This window comes from Natator depressus, chromosome 2 (assembly GCF_965152275.1).
Source record: "Natator depressus isolate rNatDep1 chromosome 2, rNatDep2.hap1, whole genome shotgun sequence".
In the NCBI taxonomy this organism is placed as follows: domain Eukaryota; kingdom Metazoa; phylum Chordata; order Testudines; family Cheloniidae; genus Natator; species Natator depressus.
The window spans coordinates 209598951-209620192 of NC_134235.1; the positions used below are offsets into that span (position 1 = coordinate 209598951).

The 21242-nt window shown below is 38.0% G+C and overlaps 1 protein-coding gene across 2 annotated transcripts in view; it reads left to right on the top strand.

Moving 5' to 3' along the window:
* Window positions 1–21242, top strand: part of AGMO (alkylglycerol monooxygenase) — a 265665-nt gene that overhangs the window by 117820 nt on the left and 126603 nt on the right. For both annotated transcript variants that reach the window (XM_074943355.1, XM_074943356.1), the window contains exons 6-10: window positions 9797–9863; window positions 12677–12742; window positions 12835–12914; window positions 14073–14207; window positions 14694–14810. In XM_074943355.1, coding sequence (XP_074799456.1) covers window positions 9797–9863; window positions 12677–12742; window positions 12835–12914; window positions 14073–14207; window positions 14694–14810 — 465 coding nt within the window. The remainder of the gene's footprint in view (window positions 1–9796; window positions 9864–12676; window positions 12743–12834; window positions 12915–14072; window positions 14208–14693; window positions 14811–21242) is intronic.

Consider the following 21242-nt stretch of genomic DNA (forward strand, 5'->3'; position numbering starts at 1 on the left):
TTAGAGCCTGAAAACATTGACATTATTGTAGTTTGATGTTTTAAGTTGTACCTCTCTCACCCTTATTGATTCAACCTTAACTGGGCCTCTTATAAATAGGCCACATCGCACTGTAGTTGCTGTAAATATTTTGGAATTGTGTTGTTTCGTGCAATCTTTTAAAACATCAGGAAATTACTTTAACAAACAAGTACACATTAAACTAATTACCATTGTGAGCTTGGTGCCTGGATGGATCATACTGAGAATGCCACACGACTGCAAGAAATAGTGCAGACAATCCTTCAAACTGGTGGTTTATTCTATAATTAGATTCACCAAGCCAGTAACAAAAGAGCTTCTTTCGTATCACAGTGGTTAACAAGAAGCCAAACACAGTGTCCTTTAGGTATTCCAGCCATTGGCTCCCATCTAGACAACAAAGTCTAATATAGTGAGACGTTATTAAAACCCTATTCACCGTAAATCAAGTTTTTCCAATCCTGAAGTATCAAGCACATTACTTCCCAGTAATGTGGGGAGTACGGTATGTCAGATCTTACCCAAATACATGCTTACAGCCAATCCTTAATAACTAAATCTAAGATTTATGAATAAAAGGAAAAAGAAAGAAGTAAGTTATAAATGGTTAAAAGATCAATATATATAGATGACTTTCAGTGTTCATAGATCAGGGTCATAGCAGTGATGTTATATCTGCTGGCTTGTAAAGTCTCTCTGGAATCAATTCAATTGGTTATAGTCCAATAGGCAGTTCAGGTGTAGAATCTGTTAGAGTTTTTTCCATAAGAGTTCCAGGATAACCCAGGTAACTACTTGAAGACCTCTGTCCTATGACTTAGATCTTCCCTGTTAAAATTTAAGCGGACCTAAGATGAAAGGATCAGGCCTGAGGCTTCTCTTTTATAGTTGAAGAAGGCTGGGCTCTGACAGGCCACTCTACACATGGACTTTGATAAAAGTGAGCGGACAGTCTGTGATCTCTTTTCAATGGGCCGTTCAAACTACCAAGATAGTTCACAGGTGGTTTACTATGTGCAATTACAAGTTTTGAGGAGAGATGAGGATGGTAATATTATTATACCACAAGTTCCATCTAAATGATAATTTCCCCTTCTGATCTCCAAGTCTATAGAATAAAGTATTAAAGCATTATAAGATGGGAACAGGATTTAGTGTCTACAAGCTAATTAGATCACATTGTTAGATTCTAATAGGATGCAGGTAAGCATAGATGCATTTAGCACTTACTTCTTGATTCTCTAACAATAACGGCAAATGGGTTAAAGATTCTAGGCTACTTAACATGGCTTTGATAACTATCTACAAGAAATGGCTCCCTTTACCACTGCAGTACCCTTTTGATATGTCCTTAAGAGTTGCTTACAGGTCACCCAGTTTGCTGATTTTTTAATCCTTGCTTGCCCAGCATCAAATTGTATAAAGAAATGCTAAGCTCACAGAATAAAAATCAAGTCCCACTGACATTGTACAATTTTATATTTATAGACCCCAGCCACATCAGACAGTCACAGCAAATCAACAGCTTATATTTTTAATATGGAAAAAAGAATTTAAAAAAAACAATGTAATGTGCGCTCCTGGTCAGTCCAGAGATATGAGGAGATGTCAGGAGCTGTCTGCTTTCTCCCTCCCGGAGAGGGAAATATTGTATTTATCATCATGATGCTCACTCATGGCCTCTTTCAAAAATAGTGGAACTGGCAGAATTTCTCTGACTAATTAATCTTTTCTTTTCTAATTATTTTTCTGCTGGAAAAGAGAGATCCTTAACTGTAAGCTAGAATGGGTGAAAATTTTCCATTTTAAATATTTTGGAGAAAAAAATAGTTGTTTTTCATATATAAAATTTTTAATTTTATTTGAATTTCTGTGATTTTTCAACAAACTGGAAAAATGATGAAAATGGAAATTTATCATTTTTCAAACTACTAAAATTTATCAAGAACTGTTGGGTTTTTTGGTTTTGTTTTATTTATTTATTTCTTACTTTTCTCCTGCCCTCCTTCCTTCTCTCCCTTTTTGCTCTATCCAATTTGCTCTTGGGGAAAAAAGTAGGAAAAAAAGGAAAAGAGGGACGTTAAAGGGGTGAAAAAGCCAGCCATTTTTTCAACAAAAGCTAAAACTAAAATTTATTTGCTTGTCAAAAAAACATTTTAAAAAATTTTCAGTTTATGAAGAAAAACAAAAAAACCCCCAGAAAACTAAAAAAGTTCCAAAGTCCCTGTGGTAAAACAACTGGAAATTTCCAACCAATTCTAATGAAAGCCTTTTTTCAAAAACTGACTCTGGTTTTGAGCTGAATGAGAGTAAAGTTAGACTGACAATGTACAATGTAATTAATATGGGAACATATTTTCTTTTACCGAGGTTTGGAGTTTGGTCTCTTGAATTCAGTTTTTTTTTTTAATGACTGCAGTAACCAGTGAAAGAGATAAGAGGGACAGCAACAGGCTCTGTGAAGAAATCCTTACATCAATATACACTAAATTCAGCACTATAATGTTATACTAATTTTCCATATAGAGACCTCCGTGAAGTGGAGTGGCTCCATTAACATCTGTGTGCTTTTCATCTTCCTTTTGCTTACTGTACTATCAGGTGATTTGGGGCAATGACGCCTGGGTCATCGAGAGTAGTAAAATGTGTGTGCTTCTTATTGTGTACAAAAATTATGCAGTCAGTGAAGGAAGTGTAATGATAATAAGTCATAACTCTCGGACAAATTCTGAGAAGTGTTGAGCACCTGTCAATCACATTATGCTGAACGGTGTTGCAAATGCTCAGCTCCTTACAAAATCTGCCACGTTCACTCCTAGGGGCCAAGAATTTCAAAAGTGACTAGGGATTTTGGTGCTCTCAGTTTTCAGGTGCCCAACTTGAGAAATCTTAAGAGGGCCCTGACTCTCAGAGGGAAGTACTCAACAGTTTCTTAAAATCCAGCTTCTTTAAGGTGTCTCCAGCTGGTCACCCAAAAACAGAGACTCCCAAAATCATTAGTGACTTTCAGAAAGCTTGGTGTCCATCTCCAAATGTCTTTTAGATGCCTGGCCAAATATAACTAACACCATTACTTCATGAAAATGGCAACACATCTCAATAAATCCTGGATGCAACAAAACAAATCCCCAGTAACTCATTTCCCAGGATATGATAAATAAAACAACCATCTGTCCACATAAAACTGTGAAAGTAACTAAAAAAAACATTGCTTTTCCACTGCAGGTAAAGATTTTCTGCTGTTGTGGCTACAACAGCTATAGCATGGGAGAGAAAGGTAGAGGGTCATGTCCTTGCCAGAAAAACTCCACCTTCTGTCCTCTTGTTATAGTTTTATGAGGCAATCTTAGTTCTTGCCATGAGACGCAAGCTAGCCTTCAAGGAGACTGTGCTTATATTAGTTAGGGTTTTAAGTCCAAATAAGGAATTTAAAGGGCACTCTCTTTATAATGGGCTGCCAATGCAAGTCCCAGGTTATACTGTGCCACGCAGAAATACAAAGTGCAAAGGACTGCACTTTAGTTAGATTGGAACCTTAGTCAGATGTGGGTGATTTTAAACTGAGTCAGAGATGTCTAGAGCACCCAGTCATATTGGAAGGCCACACTTTCTTGAGTGTACATAAAGCCAATAAGTCTGATCAAGTACATCTTTCACATTTCATGTGACGTGTTCATTAAGCTGAGGAGGGGTAAGCAAGCTGCCTAGCACAAGTTCTCGTGGAGTTTGTTTGAAACATTTAACTTCAAATAGTAGTACTGAAAAAAATAACTGTTCTCATGTGCTCACTCTCTCTTTTAGTTGCTCCACTTAAAATGACCAATTAATGTAGGTTTGCTGTCATTTTAGTTGGTCATATTGATTGAAATAACACACACCCACCTACACGCTCATCTGCCCTTAAGAGAAGGCTGGATTAGTAATTTTTTCCAAAGAGAAGTAGAATCCTCTATTGAAAGTGTTAACTGAAATATTCACATCAGATGCCAACTTGATTCAAACCTTGACCTCCTGGTTGAGAGGTAAAACAACTATGAGTGACAACAATCTGCCTTCAAGATAATTTATTATAAACACATTTCTGAAGCCTGTGTGTTTATTATATAAACATACCCTAAGCCTGACTATCCATTAAAGCTAGGCTTTCACCTCCTTCTACAATACAGATTTATCAGAAATTCACCCCCTATGAAACTCTTTATGATCCCAACAGGCCTGATTCCTTCAACTTGTTTTATTTCCAAACTATAAATATTGTTTTTTCACTCCTCAGTGTGGAAATTTGGCTACCTCCATATTACATGCTTACTGGAGTAGAAAACTGCCTAATCAGATAGGAAAACAGTTGGCGGTGTATAAATCAGGGTTTGCCGAGGATTTCAAAGTGTGAAACTGGGCAGACGAGCGCATATCCTAGGAGTTCTGCCTTTCCCTAGCTTCCCTGTAGAGATTTCACATGGCAAATATGGTCACCAAGGCCATCTGTATAAATACATGGGTGTGTTGTCTTGAATTAACACAACAGTGTTAGTGGGGAATGCAATTATTTTTTTTATTTTAACGTTTCCTCACCAGATGGTCTCAAATGTAAATTCATCTACAAATAATAATAATAATCCTGATCATCTTGATCTTTGTGAGGAAATTGATAGTAATAAGTGCTTGAGTACCAGCTAGACCAGCAAATGAGCTAATCCTAGGTTCAAATTCATCCATGGTGTAATTTCCCTGACAGCAGTGGCATTGAACCAAAGATGAATTTGACCTCTGCTGTCTGTAGGTCAGTAATGCTGGGGTAATTGAACCATCACTGAGTTATAAGCAGTCTCTCCTGGACTTATGGTGAAAAATTCCCTTTTCTCACAAATGGTTTTACTGTAACATTGCCTGTTTTACTCAGTCTACATTCTTTTCTACATTCATGTCGAAATAGAGCTGAAATAAAGATTCATGTTGTAGTGGTGACAGGAGGAGTTGTTACACAAGATGTAAAGTTTCCCTTGGATTTCATGTCACGATTTTTTCTCATTATTTAAACAAGAACTGCATTGAAGTGGTGCAGGTACCGGGCAATAAAGATTTCCCTTGGTGCTGACAAACCTTGAGACCGCAAATGGAGGTGCTTACATGCCACAAGAGAGGTTGCTGCATTTATGTTCTTTTCCTCCACTCTACGTTTTGCTGTCACAAAGGAAACATCTTTATATAAATATGTTCCTATATAAAAATTATATATTTCCAGTTATGTACCAAAGCTTTATTTCATTGCCAATACATTTTGATTTGTAATACATGGAAGGAGTTTCTGAGGATACAGCTTGGAACCTGTCAAATGTATTAAACTGGTGTTGGGGAATTACTTTAAAATATATTCATTGTAATTCTATTACATTGTGTAGCAATGGCTAAGCACGGAGAGGTACTCTGTTTGTTAAAAAGAAATCAGATTCATAATACATGTTTTGTGAAGAATTCTGAATGGAGCTTTTGTAAATGGCATATTTAAGATACCTGTCCATTTGGCTCATAAGCAGTTTATTTCTAAAGTCCATTTGCAAGAGGACTGTCAAATAAGACTTTTCTGTGGCTGGGGGTTTTTAAAAAACAAACAATTCAACAAGCAAAATGGACTTTTATTGGAATCCCGCAGTTCATCTATGGGTCGCGGATATATTGAGGTGCACATGGTGTGCTAATTCAGGGAGGAAAAATTGGAGACAGGACTTGATTTAGAACAGTAGGTGTATAGAAGGCAAACACAGGCATAGGAAAACAGCCATTTTGTTCAAAATAGGGATGAGGTCACAGTTGGACAACATATTGGACTTTATTTAACATAGTAGTAATAGCTATTGTTTTGCTGCATTTCCAAAGTAGCTGCAAAAGGATGTTGCAGAGAACAGGCTTGTTTTATATATACACCCTTACGTATGAGCTGGCATGTTTTATATACACTCACTCACACTTGCATACACTCTCTCACACAGATGTGTGTGCACACACACTGTCTCTCCCCCATATCCTACATCCTTAAGTTTCTTTTTAGTACCATCTAACCTTTTGATACTTAGAAATTATGAATTTTCAAAGGCAGAGATCGAAGACCAGAAAAATGGCTTGTGCTGCATCCATCCTTTTTCCTTACAAATGTTTTTTAAAAAAAGTTCTTTCATGGGAAAACATTTTCCTCTTAAATGATACAAAATTTTGCAGTAAATTCTGGTTGTTCCATTTATGACTGATAGAGCAGATTGAAAAATGAAAATCTATTTTCACAAAAAAAATCCAAATTTGAATTCAAAGTGTTTGAAAGAGACCATTTAAAAAAAAGTAAATTTTTAAATAAAAAACTTAAATGTTATTGAAATCTTTTAGAGAGACAAAGTGGATGAGGTCATATCTTTTATTGGAGCACCTTCTGTTGGTGAGAGAGACAAGCTTTAGAGTTTACACACAGCTCTTCTTCAGCTCTGTGTAAGCTTGAAAGCTTGTCTCTCTCACCAACAGAAGGTGCTCCAATAAAAGATATGACCTCACCCACCTCGTCTCTGTAATAGCCGTGGACCAACATGGCTACAACAATATTGAAATCTTTTGTTTACTGAAAATCCTATTTATGGTAAATGAAAAAAAATGATAACCATTATGGTAACACTTTAAATTAAAAAAAATTTTTTTGAACAGGAATGATGTTTTTTGTGGAAAAACAAGACTGTGGCCATTATTTGTGAAAAAAAAAATATTTTAAAGGGCCATTTTTTGAAAATAAAAATCTTTTTATTTAAAGTTTCAGACAACTCTAGTGTTTGGGATAGAGCAACAGTTTTACCTTTACAGCAGGGTAGAGCCATAACACGAGAACAAGGGATTATTGCCACTGATATTACCAATAGCAATCAATATCTTACAAGGGGCATAACTGTACAGAATCAGGATGTGGCAATATGTCTGTGCTAGGAGCTGAAGGTTTTGCTAAAGAGACATTACACTACCCCTGCTGTACAGGTGAAGTAACTGCTACTGGTTCACATACTCCTCCTCTCCTGTTTTTTGCCTGCTAGCTCTTCATTTTTGAGGAGATCATTATAACTTGATGTGTTCATGTTTAAGGTTGTTGCGCGTTTATTCTTGTACAGTTAAATCCTTTTATCCTCACTGAAGTGAAACTCCCCTTGACCTCATTTGGTGAAGGGGAAGTCAGATCCTCAGACTGTGTAAATTATCAAAGCTCCATAACTAAACAGTTTACTCCACCCAAGAATCTGCCCCTGGGAGTTTTGCCTGAGTAAGGATGGCAAGATTTGACTCTTAGAATCCGATTCAGCAAAAATGTCTGGCTTCTTTGCCATGCACGACTGCAGGAACCTTGAAAAATGAGCTTTCCAGATGTCTGTTTTTCCTCTGGAATAGAGTCCAAGAGTGTACACAAGGATAATATTTATAAAGTAATTGTAATTTTATTATTTAGTAAGAATTCACAAAAGAGGTAGAAATATCACTTAAAGCAAATGAAGTTTCTAAAATTAGTATAGTTTTACTTCTAGATATTAGGTGAAAATGTATTTTTGTTGTATCTTGGCTGAAACTTGGGTTTATGTTTTGCTGCTTTCAACATGTCAGGTATTTGTTAGGTCGGGGTCTGCAAATCTTCAAGAGCTTTTCAGGTTGAAAATAGAACACTTGTGATTGCAATCTTAGAGAATATTTTCATCAGTGTGTCACTACTGTTTCTCTGCAGTAGAGGTGAGTGTGGTTGAGCATTAATCATTAACAATGTAAACTTGCAAATGTCATTGCTCAAGAAAGACTGTTCTACAGCTTGGGGTTATTATCATGAGAGATTGCATTTTCCAAAGAAAATACTCTCATTAACATTAGTCATATGTATTTATTTAAAATGTTACTCATATTCCTGAGATTCCCTGGGAGGCAGAAGACATGGAGTGTTACTTCAGCACACTTAGGTACAATACAATCTTTCAGAGGATAAATTTTATTAGCAATTTTTGTGTACCGATTTAATCAATTGGACATTAAAAACTGTGACGGTATCCACTTTGTCAATGACTTGTTACAACCTACTTGTAGACTGAGAGTTGAAACCACTAACCCATTGCATTGTGCTCCCCAGTATGGTACTCTAAGTTTGGCTTAAAAATATATATATTTAAATATTTAGTTAAAATCATATTGAAACTAAGTGGGTCATAGTTAGGTGTGGTCTAGTAGATAAATCACTTATCTTTCAGGTGTTGGACTGAAGCTCAAGCCAATTCTTTGACTCAGATTATATTAATTTAGTGGTCAGTTCTCACATAGTTTGAAACAGTGGGATTTGCTGCTTGAGAGAGGATGGAAACAGAGCTAGCCTGAATGATGAATTGTTTCTCACCCTTAGGTGGTCTTTTCAGGCTTGAAACTATTTGGAGACAGCATTTGGAAATTCACATGTGCCTGCTTATGTTGTCCTTGGCTTGTGAATATAAAATATAAAATACGCTTTAGTATTCCAGCCTTCATGTGCAGAACTTTCCCCTCACACCTGTGGGAGGGGGGAGGCTGTGACAGATAAAAACCAGTAAAGTTAGAGCGTTCTGCACCTGAACCAATCTGCCAATTTCCATACTGCTTTAATTTTGGCTGTACACCACACCCAATCTCTTCACTGGCCACCAGCAGTTTTTGTTGGTGTTTATTTTTACACCGTATATTCAGCCAGGGAGAGACCAATAAGTATAAAATGATTCTCTTCTTCCCATGTGGACTTCCTCCTGATGGAGGATGAAATCTGTCTGCAAAAGCTTCAGTTGATGCATTTGGAGCAGAATTTTATCTTCACTTACACAGGTGCAGTCTCTATAAGCAGAATAGGGGTGCCTTCAAGTTTAAGGGGCTGATCCTGTAACCTTACATGCAAACCTTACCCAGCTAGACCCATTGAAATGAGGGTATCTACTCTCATGGGCAATGATTGCCTGCCTCCCTATCTTATCTGGAATCTATCAACTCCATCATTATGAAGATATTACAGAGCACCGATCATCGTAGTGTTTAAGCCTGAAATACAGTAATTAGGTTCACACAGAAAACATCCGTAGAGGACAACAGGACAGATTCTTCTCTTCACATTTCCTAGGTTCTAGGAAGCTTTACTTGGTGGATTTGGTTTTTTTTTCTTTGCTAATGGCAAGTAATCACAATGTCAAATGATCGGTCATGGAAAACAGGTATTATTTTGGAATGTGCTTTGAAGAATGATACATTCTCCTCCGAAGATGAGTAGGTTTACTTTTGGGAGTGAGCGTTTCTGGAACAGACTCTAATGGAGGTGATTTTGCAGCCTAGACTAGAATTACATTTAGTCTCTGCGGGGCTCAGGTGACAAAAGCTACATGAACAGGTAGCAAGTGTATGATCCCTATGGAATCATGAGCAATGTAATAAAATTTAGATATGCCAGCAATTTATTTTATATATTAAACGATTAAGCATAGAAAACAATCCCAATTGTAGTTTGCGTTATGGTGATTTTACTATACACAAGTGTCATAAAAATTCCTATTATGTAGTAGTTGACAGTAGAATATAACAGTTTTAGAAAGTTATGTTAACTTATACAGTGTTCCTTTGTGTAAAAACCTTTCCAGACACAGTTCTCTTGTAAGGGAAAAATGAGCTTCCTTAGGTGTCTCCCCTCCTCCAACTTTTCCTCCTCTTTTTGCTTGATTTTGATTGAGTCCATGCCAATGTATTTACAAGATAATTTTGTTTAAAGGTAGTTAACAACCTTGGACCTCTGGAGCTGATTCTTAATACTCCCAGTCACCACAGAGTTCACCATGGTAAGCAATGCCATGTTATCTGATTTTCCATTGTTTGTTTTCTTACTGTCATTATTTATATTCTATTTAAAAGGTACAGAAAGGAGGAAATGTGACTGGTGTTTTAAAAAAAAACATTAGAGAAGGAACAGTAATGATCACTCTAAGTTTTCATAAGGATTTCTGTTATAACCTTTTGTTATCAGTGAGTTATAACTTCAAAACATTTACATCTCAGACTGAAATTTTTCAGATTTGATCTCTGTCCAAATGTGAATTACTGTGGACAGTTTGTGCAAAACAGTTCAGCGTTTGTAAATATAAGAAGTGTGATGGGAATAGCAAATCCTTCTGTCTCCATTGTTAAAAATAAATAAATATGGTAACCCATTTTCAACTGTTCTTGCACCTTAAAGTCAAACACTCAATATCGGTATAGAATTGGCCTTGTTTTAGAAGAACTGCATTTGGCTGTTCCAGTTTTCATTTCACTGCATTATTGAAAAGCCCATTTTGCGCATATGCAATACAACTGATATTACTCTTTTCATAATTTTCATCAATATTCAGAGTAAGAGTAGGCTGTAGTATACATATGAGATTGGTTCATGTAATGGCATAGTGAAGAGTGTAGGGAAATTCCTTGACTTTAGCAAAGCTTTTGACACGGTCTCCCACAGTATTTTTGCCAGCAAGTTAAAGAAGTGTGGGCAGGATGAATGGACTATAAGGTGGATAGAAAGCTGGCTAGATTGTCGGGCTCAACGGGTAGTGATCAATGGCTCCATGTCTAGTCGGCAGCTGGTATCAGGCGGACTGCCCCAAGGGTCGGTCCTGGAGACGGTTTTGTTCAATATCTTCATTAATGATCTGGAGGATGGTATGGACTGCACCCTCAGCAAGTTTGCAGATGCCACTAAACTGGGAGGAGAGATAGATACGCTGGAGGGTAGGGAAAGGAGACAGAGGGACCTAGACAAATTAGAGGATTGGGGTAAAAGAAATGTGATGAGGGTCAACAAGGACAAGTGCAGAGTCCTGCACTTAGGATGGAAGAATCCCATGCATCGCTACAGACTAGGGACTGAGTCCTGCACTTAGGACGGAAGAATCCCACGCACCGCTACAGACTAGGCTAGGCAGCAGTTCTGCAGAAAAGGACCTAGGGGTTACAGTGGACGAGAAGCTGGATATGGGTCAACAGTGTGCCAAGAAGGCCAATGGCATTTTGGGCTGTACAAGTAGGGGCATTGCCAGCAGATCGAGGGACGTGATCATTTCCCTCTATTCGACTTTGGTGAGGCCTCATCTGGAGTACTGTGTCCAGTTTTGGGCCCCACACTACAAGAAGGCTGTGAAAAAATTGGAAAGCATCCAGCGGAGGGCAACAAAAATGATTAGGGGACTGGAACACATGACTTATCAGGAGAGGCTGAGGGAACTGGGATTGTTTAGTCTGTGGAAAAGAAGAATGAGGCGGGATTTGATAGCTGCTTTCAACTACCTGAAAGGGGGTTCCAAAGAGTATGGATCTAGACTGTTCTCAGTGGTAGCAGATGACAGAACAAGGAGTAATGGTCTCAAGTTGCAGTGGGGGAGGTTTAGGTTGGATATTGGGAAAAACTTTTTCACTAGGAGGGTGGTGAAACACTGGAATGCGTTACCTAGGGAGGTGGTGGAATCTCCTTCTTTTGAAGTTTTTAAGGTCAGGCTTGACAAAACCCTGGCTGGGATGATTTACTTGGGGCTTGGTCCTGCTTTGAGCAGGGGGTTGGACTAGATGACCTCCTGAGGTCTCTTCCAACCCTGATATTCTATGAAATATGCACTGAATAAGGCGGGGCTCCAGAGGTGCCCCTGACTCATCCACTGGGTAACTTCCAAAGGTCATTCACTGAGTATCTTGTAAAGAGCAGAGATAATAAGTAGAACAATAACAGGTAGATGGTGAAACTTAATTTACTAATCTGAACCACGCTCAAATATAACTAAATATACAGGGGATGTTGTAACTATTTATTATTGCTATGTGTTAAGTGTTTATGGCACTGTATAGACATTTAAAAGGGTGGGGCTCTGTAAGTGTCCAATCTTGCAAATTTGCATGAGCATTGGCAGTCCCAGTGTGACAGATTCTGTTCTCATTTTCACTGCTATAAATCCAGAATGAGCCTATCCGCCCTGAGTCTAGTCAGGTACACACGAGGTTTAACTCCATTGACTTCACCAGAGTAATCCAGTTGGGATAACTGAGGGCAGAATTTAGCTCATTGACTTTAATGGGACTACTTGCACATGAGGAAAACTTAAAGATGTGGAGCCCTGTACGAGATAGAGAGGTTGATCCTGCTCACAATTAAGTCATTAGCAGAACTCCTCATGATTTAATTGGGGTGTGAGATCAGGCCTATAATATAGGACATGTATAGAGGCACCAGGAAGTCATTCATGAGATCATTGTACATATCTTGTGTATATTTAGCATATATCTTGTTAGCTACAATTTGGATCATTTTGGGTGATTTTTCTGTTTTTTTGTTTGTTTGTTTGTTTTTTTAACTTTTGTGTGTACATACATGTTGGGGTAAATCCACCAGCATAATTCCATTGACTTCAGGCAACAATGATGAATATGTTTTTACCCTGAGCTATATTTTAATAGTCAGATGTGAGGCGTAAGAAAAGTTATAGCTGGTTAACAGTGGAAGGTTAGCCACCTCCTATAGTTAGTAGGTAAGAAAATCAGACTTACAATAAAAACTCCTACTTCAGCTGAAGTTTGTAGAATTCACAGATTTTTCATAAGTGCACTCAATTTTTTTTTATTGTTATAGGCAGAAATCCTTACTGCATTGACAAAAATTATGGTGGTACCCTCATTATTTGGGATAGAATTTTTGGTAAGTGGAATAAATTGCTGTTGCTAATGTTAATTAATGTTGCAAACAGGAAGTTTTATGCTCTTACGCTTGATTATTTTTCCTCCTTCCAGGAACATATGTGGCGGAAAATGATAAAGTTATATATGGCCTAACACACCCAATAAATACATTTGAACCTTTCAAGGTCCAGGTAACGTATTTTTTCTTACTGAACTTATATATTTTAACATGAACTTCTATTCAAAAGAAATTTACATTTTTGAGAGACTGGAGGCAAACTATACTGTACTATAGATTGTTTTGTAATTATTTGAAGTGTTGTACTGTAATCTGGCAAATGTCAGTGGTTTAAACCATTTCATATAAACTACATATAAAATATTTCTGAAAATCTCAATTATTATCTTATCATTTCTTGCTGTAGTATATTTCACTGTTCTCATAAGGATGAAGGGTTCAGCTGTACACACTGGTGGTGAAAATGCAATGGGTGAAAATTATTCATGTTGTGATGCCACTGAAGTCAGTGGATTTACAAAAGGGATGAATTATGTTCATGTAATGATTAGTCTTTTGCCCTGCTAAGCTAGGATAACATTCTTTATGAGCAGATGGTAGAGATACAAACTGTATTTTATTTGTTACGTATATCTGCTTCAAATATTGCTCTTTTAAAAGCAATCCCCCAGTCTAATGTCTTATGTAATTTGTTTTTAACACATCTATTCATTACCTTTGATATTCAGGGTATCCCAGAATGATTTATTAGACCATGAATTAATGTTACTGTTGGCAGTAAATGCAGCAGCAAATGTGCTCAATAAAAGCTGAGATACAGTTTGAACATTAGAATCTGTTTAATTGAGGAAGATGTTTGGCTAAGGGATGACAATTATCCTTGCCTCTTTTCACAAAACCCAAAAGGTTGTTTACCTTCCACTTGTTTCAAATCTCATTTAAAAGATAATGGGGATGCACAGTATGAGAATCAGAACAGAATTTGGTCCAGTGTCTCTAAAGCAGCAGTTCCCCTTATAATTGTATGGCAGTCTGATCCCTGAGCCTGGGTCCTGCTGTGGTACTTAAACCCACGTCCTGCCCAGAAAAGAGTCTTCTACCAATAAATTATTCTGATCCCTGATGTGAAACATGGGGGTTTGTGAGTGGCATTTACACCTAGAAACAGTTCCATTCAGAACTGTTAGTGAAACATTTCTGCATTTTCACTGGAATTTTGAACTCTCAGAACCTCTGAATATCAGTCCCTTGGTAAAGCAGGGTAAAGTATATGTTTTGCTAAATTGCTATTTTTACTAATAAATATGGACAATTACTTATGTCTTTGCAGTTATGTCACTTGGCTTATATATGGAGCACATTTTGGGCCACACCTGGATTCAGTAATAAGCTCTCTGTAATATTCAAAGGCCCAGGTTGGGGACCAGGAAAACCTAGACTCGGCCTTCCTGAGGAAATCCCAGTGGTAAATTGAATATATAGAAGGCTTTCAGTTGCATATAATTTACTTGCCCTATTAGTGCTATTGGATCAAGGTTAAAAACTCTACTTGTACCATCTTAAATTAGCAGTATTAAAGAAGAGGGAAATGAAACAGAGACTTAAGGAAATGGAAGTTTTAGCAGTGTTTTCCATTTATATTTGAATAAAAAAGTAGACATATATAGACTTTTATACTTCGAAGGTCTTTTCATCATTCATTTGAGATAAATTTTCAAATGTTTTGCATAAAGTAGCACTTAAAAAAATCTTTATTTTACTCTATTTCTCACAATAGATTATGTATATATTTTGATAACAGCACTCTTCTACCTTTCTCTCCCATATTCCTAAGTGACTAGTCATGTGCTGTTAAATATGACCCTTAATCACTTGGTATTTGCAATTAACATAGGTACTAAAGATAACATGAAATACTAATGAAGACTGTTATCTGTTTTGATACATGTAGATCACTGGAAAAGAGGTTCCATTCAATCCCAAATTGCCAGTATATCTTTCTGTCTATGCAGTAATACATTTTATCTTGATGCTGGGCTTTTATGTGGACCTGTTTGAGACCCAGGCCGTAAGTAATTCACACTTTCAGTGAAACACAGTGTTTGATGTTAGCCAAAAAAAATGTCTGGTGTGAGATGCTTTTAATATTAAAATTGAAGTAATAAAACAGACTCTGTAAGGGCCCGATTCTATTCTCACTTATGTTGCTACAGTCAGGGGTAACTCCACTGAAGTTAATAGAATTGTATCAGTTTAAAACCAGTGCAATAGAAATTGGAATCATGCCTCAGAAATGTGTCTGTAATGATGAAACTAAAATATACTCTATTATATGAAAGATATTTTTCCCCTTCACAAACAAATTTGGGATTAAGGTTTTCCCCCAATATCAAGAATCCTCTTTTTCCTCCTTTAATTCAGATATTTATCAGCCTGCTCTGCAGATTTTAACATTGTTACATAGCTATATACATGCATAAAGTTTAGGATAATTCAAGTAAAAAGGTAGAATGAAGCCCACTTATTGGAATTACAGATAATAGAATTAATATCAACATTTTCAAAATGAATTTGGGTACTTGAGTTTCTGGTTTCCAACGGTAGAAATTTAGAGGCCTGATTTTTTAGAGAATAAGTGCTGGGAACTTTCTAAAAATCAGTCCTCTTTGAAATGTCTGAAGTTGGGCACCCAAAAATGTAGGCTTCCAAAATCAGTAGTCACTTTCAAAAAATCTTGGCCAAAATATTTATGTCTGTTCTCTGGTTCAAATGCTCCTTCTCCAGTACATGACATATAGGGCAGGAAGATGGTCTGAAACTGCAACAAGAAGTTGGGGCCTGCATGGTGGCAAGGTATATGATATGATCCCATGGCACCATATAGCCTTCCAAAGCCATTCTGTACCAAATAGGTAAAGTCTGAATAGCACACAAAATAGAGATTGTGCCATTCTGGTGGGAGAAGAGTTAAAGAACAACTATTTCCCTGCATAATTTAAGTGAAAAAAATTAACTCTGCCTTAAGTAATATCAACTTATTCTGCATACCCTGTGACCTCGCCAGAAGGTCACGTGTGTCACAATGGTTTGGTGATCCAAAGGTAATATGGTTCATGGCTGTGGTGCCTTTTCTGAGGGAATGGGCTAGCGGTACAGTGCATATGAGAGAGAGATCAGTTTCTAGTGTCATGTATTGTGCATCTCCAGGCTATGAATGATTTTCAGGCCATGCCCCCTGCCACCAGTAAATCTGATTGACCTAGGTGTGCATGCAGTGGGTCTTTGCAGCAGCAAGAGCTACAGTGTATTGCACATGAATTTCTCCCAGGTTTTGTTTTTTTCCCCCCTCAGGAGGGGGAATACGTGGCCCTCAACTATTTCTTGTACTATCATTTACAGCTGCAGCTGTTTAAGAACTGCTGTCAAAGGATTAAAGGAAGTTCAGATAGAACCACAAACCCTTTAACTTTATTCTTTCAAATTCTCCACAGTTCCACAAATGAACCGTCCTGAAGGTTCATCGTTGTAAATTTAAAGTTGCAAAATTAGCAGAAAATGACCTGCATAAAACATAAGGTAATGGGATAATAGTGATAGGAGAGAAAAGAGAAAACAGGAAGAGAAGTGTCCACACTTCAGGAAATAAATGCCAAAGAAGGTGAAGAAAGCAGTGCCTGACAGAAGACCAAGTTCCTGGATCTTTTTAAAAATACAGAGGGGAAACTGTCGCAAGAAGAGAGCACATATATGAATAACGTAACTTGGCAAATTCTTCATTTAGTATCAGTTTTCCTATACATTGAGTTATGAAATGGTTATAGACACAACTGGAACTTTCTGCTTGGCTACGAATTATGTCATAACCATGGCATAGCTCCATGAATGGAAAGAGCTAACTGTTTTCCTAATTTTGGGGGAATAAGTTCCATTTCATAATAGCAATAAGACACTCGAGCAGCACACAGTTATTACATTCCTCTTGTGATTAGAGTCACTCAGTCTTTGGTTTCATGTCCTTTAAAAGTGTTAAGTTTTTCCATACACAGAGAGCGGCCATATACCTTCAGTAGGAATGACCTTTAATTTAACTTAAGAAAACAGCAAAACAAGAAAGAAGAAATTATAAATTTTCTGCCAGGGAGAGCACATTGTCTTTCTTTCCTCCCTAGCACTCTGCACAACATTCTGAGAATAAAAGTTACTGCTGAGCTCTGCACACCAAGGTCTGAGCGAAAGTTCACTGAAGTTAATGGGCTTTGGATCAGTCCCAGAGAAAATGCTAGAAATGTAAAACTGCAGTTCGTTAAAAACAAAAGTCATCACAGTTTCATAACTATATCTACTACAAAAATCATTCAAAGTCTATCTTAATCAACACTTCTTGGAGTGTTTTATTGCCGATTGATACTATAGCACATGTTAATATGCATACTTTTGTTAGATTGTTAGTACATGAGCAGTTTTGATGAGACCAAGAGAAAAGATAAGATAAGAACACGTCTCTCAAAGGCTGAGAACACGATCGTAATCTAATCCAACAGGACATCGATGCGTCATCCTGTATTTTTAAGCACTCACAGAAGTTTTAAGGGTTTTCAGTTAAAAGCCTCTAAATAGAGAAACGTAACAAAGCTACCTCCTTAACACTGAAACTGAATTCTGCATAGTGCTGCTAGATGAGGAAACATAAAATGAGGTACAGATAGTCAGCATTTGGTAAATTCTAAAAGGTGCCAGCATCTTTCATAGAGGCTGAAGCTCTGCAACATGCCAGGATGAGAAATACTTTTGTGAGACACTTCACAAAAATAAAATAATCTAAAACCGTTTGAAATGTAAAAGTAAATTTGGAAACTGACTCTTATCTAAATATACATTCATTCTGAATGGTGTATTTACTTGGTTTGAGTAAATTATTTCTTCTTTACTAAAAAATATTCTGTGGTAGTCTGTTGACTAGGAAGCAGTGTAAATTTCTTCCCCAAATTCCAAAACTCCTTTTCTTAAACTTTGTGACATTTTGAAAGTTTGCAATGAAATCAAAATCCAACAGAAATATTTTTTTCTGTTTGATTGCAGCCAATAACCACATTGCAAAAGTTGTGGCTGACTTGTAATTGAGGACCCTGCTGTGGTCCCACAGGCTTCTCTGTTTATACAAATACTGTAGTATATAAATACTCATTTATTTTATCTAGCCATGCATACATATATTTTTTGGAGTGGAAAGAGGATGCTTGCAGTAATGCTAAGATATAAAAGGCACAGTCCTTTCTCACTGCAACTTGCAATGCACACATTTAATATATAATGTTTGGTTTAGTGAAATAATCTCCTGACTTTTTTGTTGATCTTGGTAGATTAACGCTTAGGAAACTGATGCTCAGCTGCCAGGGTCCACTTCATGGGGAGATACCATGAAACTAGTTTGAAACGTAAATTGAGGAACCATGCTAGAGAGTAACTACAGAGTTAGAACTGTAAAAAGAAAGTCATAGTCGTTAAATAATAAACACATTTACACTATGGGCTGATGTTCTCAACGTTTCTTGTTACCACAATATATTAGAATAAATCTGTTATTGTATTACAGTATATTTGGATGCAGATTACTTTGGTTTATTGTAAGTTTAAAAGACAGCCCACAGTATCGCTACAAATATGGGAATGCATTTTTGCTATGTGAAATGGCTTGAATGTGGCACTTTCCCCCCATCTACTGTGACATACTGCACATAACGCATCTGTACCTGCCAACAAAGTCACATGGTTCACCCTTCACCATTTCAGAAAGTAGAGCACTTTGAGAGTGAGAGACAAGTGATGCAGTATATATTCTTCCTTTCAGCATATCTACATAGCATAAGAGCATCAGAATAGGTTTGACTTGCAAATAATGGTGATCTACAGGCCCTCCTTCTGTCAAAGGTAGGACCTGCATCAGGTTTGACAAAGGACACAGATGCCATTACAAATTATACTTCCCAATTGACAGAGTTGCTGAGAAGAAAGAAAAAATGGTCCAAGAAGCAGAAACTGTGAAGTAGACAGTTTGTACTTGTTTTCCCCCTGCTTTCTTATTGTATATGAGCAAGGGCTTTATATATGTGAACTGCATATCATTGTAATCCAGCTGCTAAAAGCTTAGGTACCTTTGAGTCTATTGTTCATGATATATAAAGACTGCCTCTGTTCTTTTTCTTGCTTTTATGTTTTTACGTTAGAAATATATTTATACTCACTTCTCTTTGCCGGAACCTCACAATCACACAGGTTTAAAGCTAAACTGCATTTAATTCTCCCTTTGCAAACTGAGATTAGGGAGAACAGAAGGACAATTCTTGGACGACTGAGTCCCAATCCTGAGAAGATTTACACACGCACTGTAGGAAACTATTCGCATGAGTGAGGTTATGCATGTATATAAATCTTCACAGGATGCCATCTGAATTTCAGTATTTTCTCCTTTCCCCAGTGGTGGGGAGCAAAATCTGCAGAGACAAGTGGGGACTAGGGCTAGTCATAATTTTCAAGCGAAAAGTGGTTTCATGGAAACTGTTAACATCTTTAAAATTTTCCTTTTTTTCCAAAATATTTTCCCTTTGCCTATTGAAAACTATGTTTTGGTAAACAAACAATGTTGATGATAATTTTGATAAAGAAGTCATGAAAAATTTTGAAAAAATGAAAAAAATGCCTCCATTTTGAGCCCTGTGAATTGCAATTAAAAAAACAAAACAACCGGCTCTCATGTGGACACCCTCGTATGGTATTCCTGACATTTCAAATCCATAAACAGGGTGAAACTTATTTTTTTTCTCTCTTGGGGAAGCAAAAGTTTGAGACCATCTTTATACATCAGAAAGGAGAAGTAAACACATAAGTATATTGACTCTTGATTCCCAGTGTGCTAACAATGCTATTCTTCTTTGAGTGCTTGCTTATGTCCATTCCTTGCTTGGTGTGTGTGCACTTCATGCACAGTTCTCAGAGATTTTTCCTTTGGTGATATGTGTTAGGCTGGCTGTAGCGCCCTCTGAAGTCACACACATATGTGCTGGTATAAAGGGAACCGCCAGCCCCACGCCCTCTCAGTTCCTTCTTACCGCCTGTGACAGTTGCTGGAACGCCTCTTGCTGTGGCAAGTCTTCTTTCCCAGTGGTTTGGACTTTCTCTGTTCATATTTGTATAGTTATTGTAGTTAGTCTATATAGTTCTTTGTTAGAGTTACTATATGTTGTAATGTTAGTTGCTGTCCCTGTTGTCAAGGGACTTTTTGCCTTGGGCTGGGCATGCCCCTTTCCCCGGACTTCAACCACGTGCCTTGTGCGGCAAGACGATGCCAGTTAGTGACCCGCACACTAGCTGTCTAAAGTGTCTGGAGGAGCCTCGCATTAAAGAGAAGTGCCAGATCTGCAGGGATTTCAAACCCTGCATGAGAAAGGATAGAGATATTCGGCTGAAGGCCATTCTTTTTTTATGGAGGTGACCTGATTCCAAGCAATGTTGGACCTGATTTCCAAGGTCATGATCCACCCTATAATGACTGCTTGGGTCTATGCCAAACTATTGGGTCATGTGGCAGTATGTACCTACATGGTGCAGTATGCAAGGCTACACCTCAGACTCCTACAGATGTGGCTGGCGTCAGTCTATTCCCCAAGCAGACATCACCTGTACTCAATACTTATGATCCTGCCTCCAGTCCTTGCTTCGCTGACCTGGTGGAGAGACCCAGAATCCGTAATGGAGGGTGTACTGTTTGCTGCCCCTCAGCCATCAAGAACTCTAGTCTTGGATGTGTCAGACCTGGGGTGGGGAACCCATGTTGGCAGTCTCAGGCCCTGTGGTCCCAGCAAGAACTCTCCCTGTATATAAACATCAGGGAACTGAGGGTAGCACGCTTGGCTTGCTAGATGTTCCTTCCCCAGATCTCAGGCAAAGTGGTGCAGGTCTTGATGGACAACACTGCATCAATGTTTTACATCAACAAGCAGGAAGGGGCTCAATCTTCAGCCCTGTGCCAGGAGGCCTTCGGGCTGTGGGACTTTTGTGTGGAACATGCCATTCACCTCGAGATGTCACATTTCCTGGGAGCCTGAAATGCACTGGTGGATTGCCTAAGCAAATCCTTTCCCTATCACCACGAGTGGTCCCTTCACCCGGAGGTCATCAGTGTCATCTTCCAGAAGTGGGGGCCTTCGCAGGTGGACCTGTTCACCACCACACAGAACAGGAAATGCTACCAGTTCTGTTCATTGCTCAGGCAAAGCATGGGTTCCCTCTCCAATGCCTTCCTGGTCTTATGGACAGACAACCTGCTGTACATCTTCCCACTGATCCCCTTGGTTCACAAAATCAAATGGAACAAGGCAAGGGTTATCCTGATAGTACCAGCGTGGCCACACCAGCATTGGTTTGGTGTGTTTCTGGACTTCTCAGTGGCAGCTTCACTTGCGCTCCCACTCCAACCGGACTTGAATTAATAAGACCGTGGCTG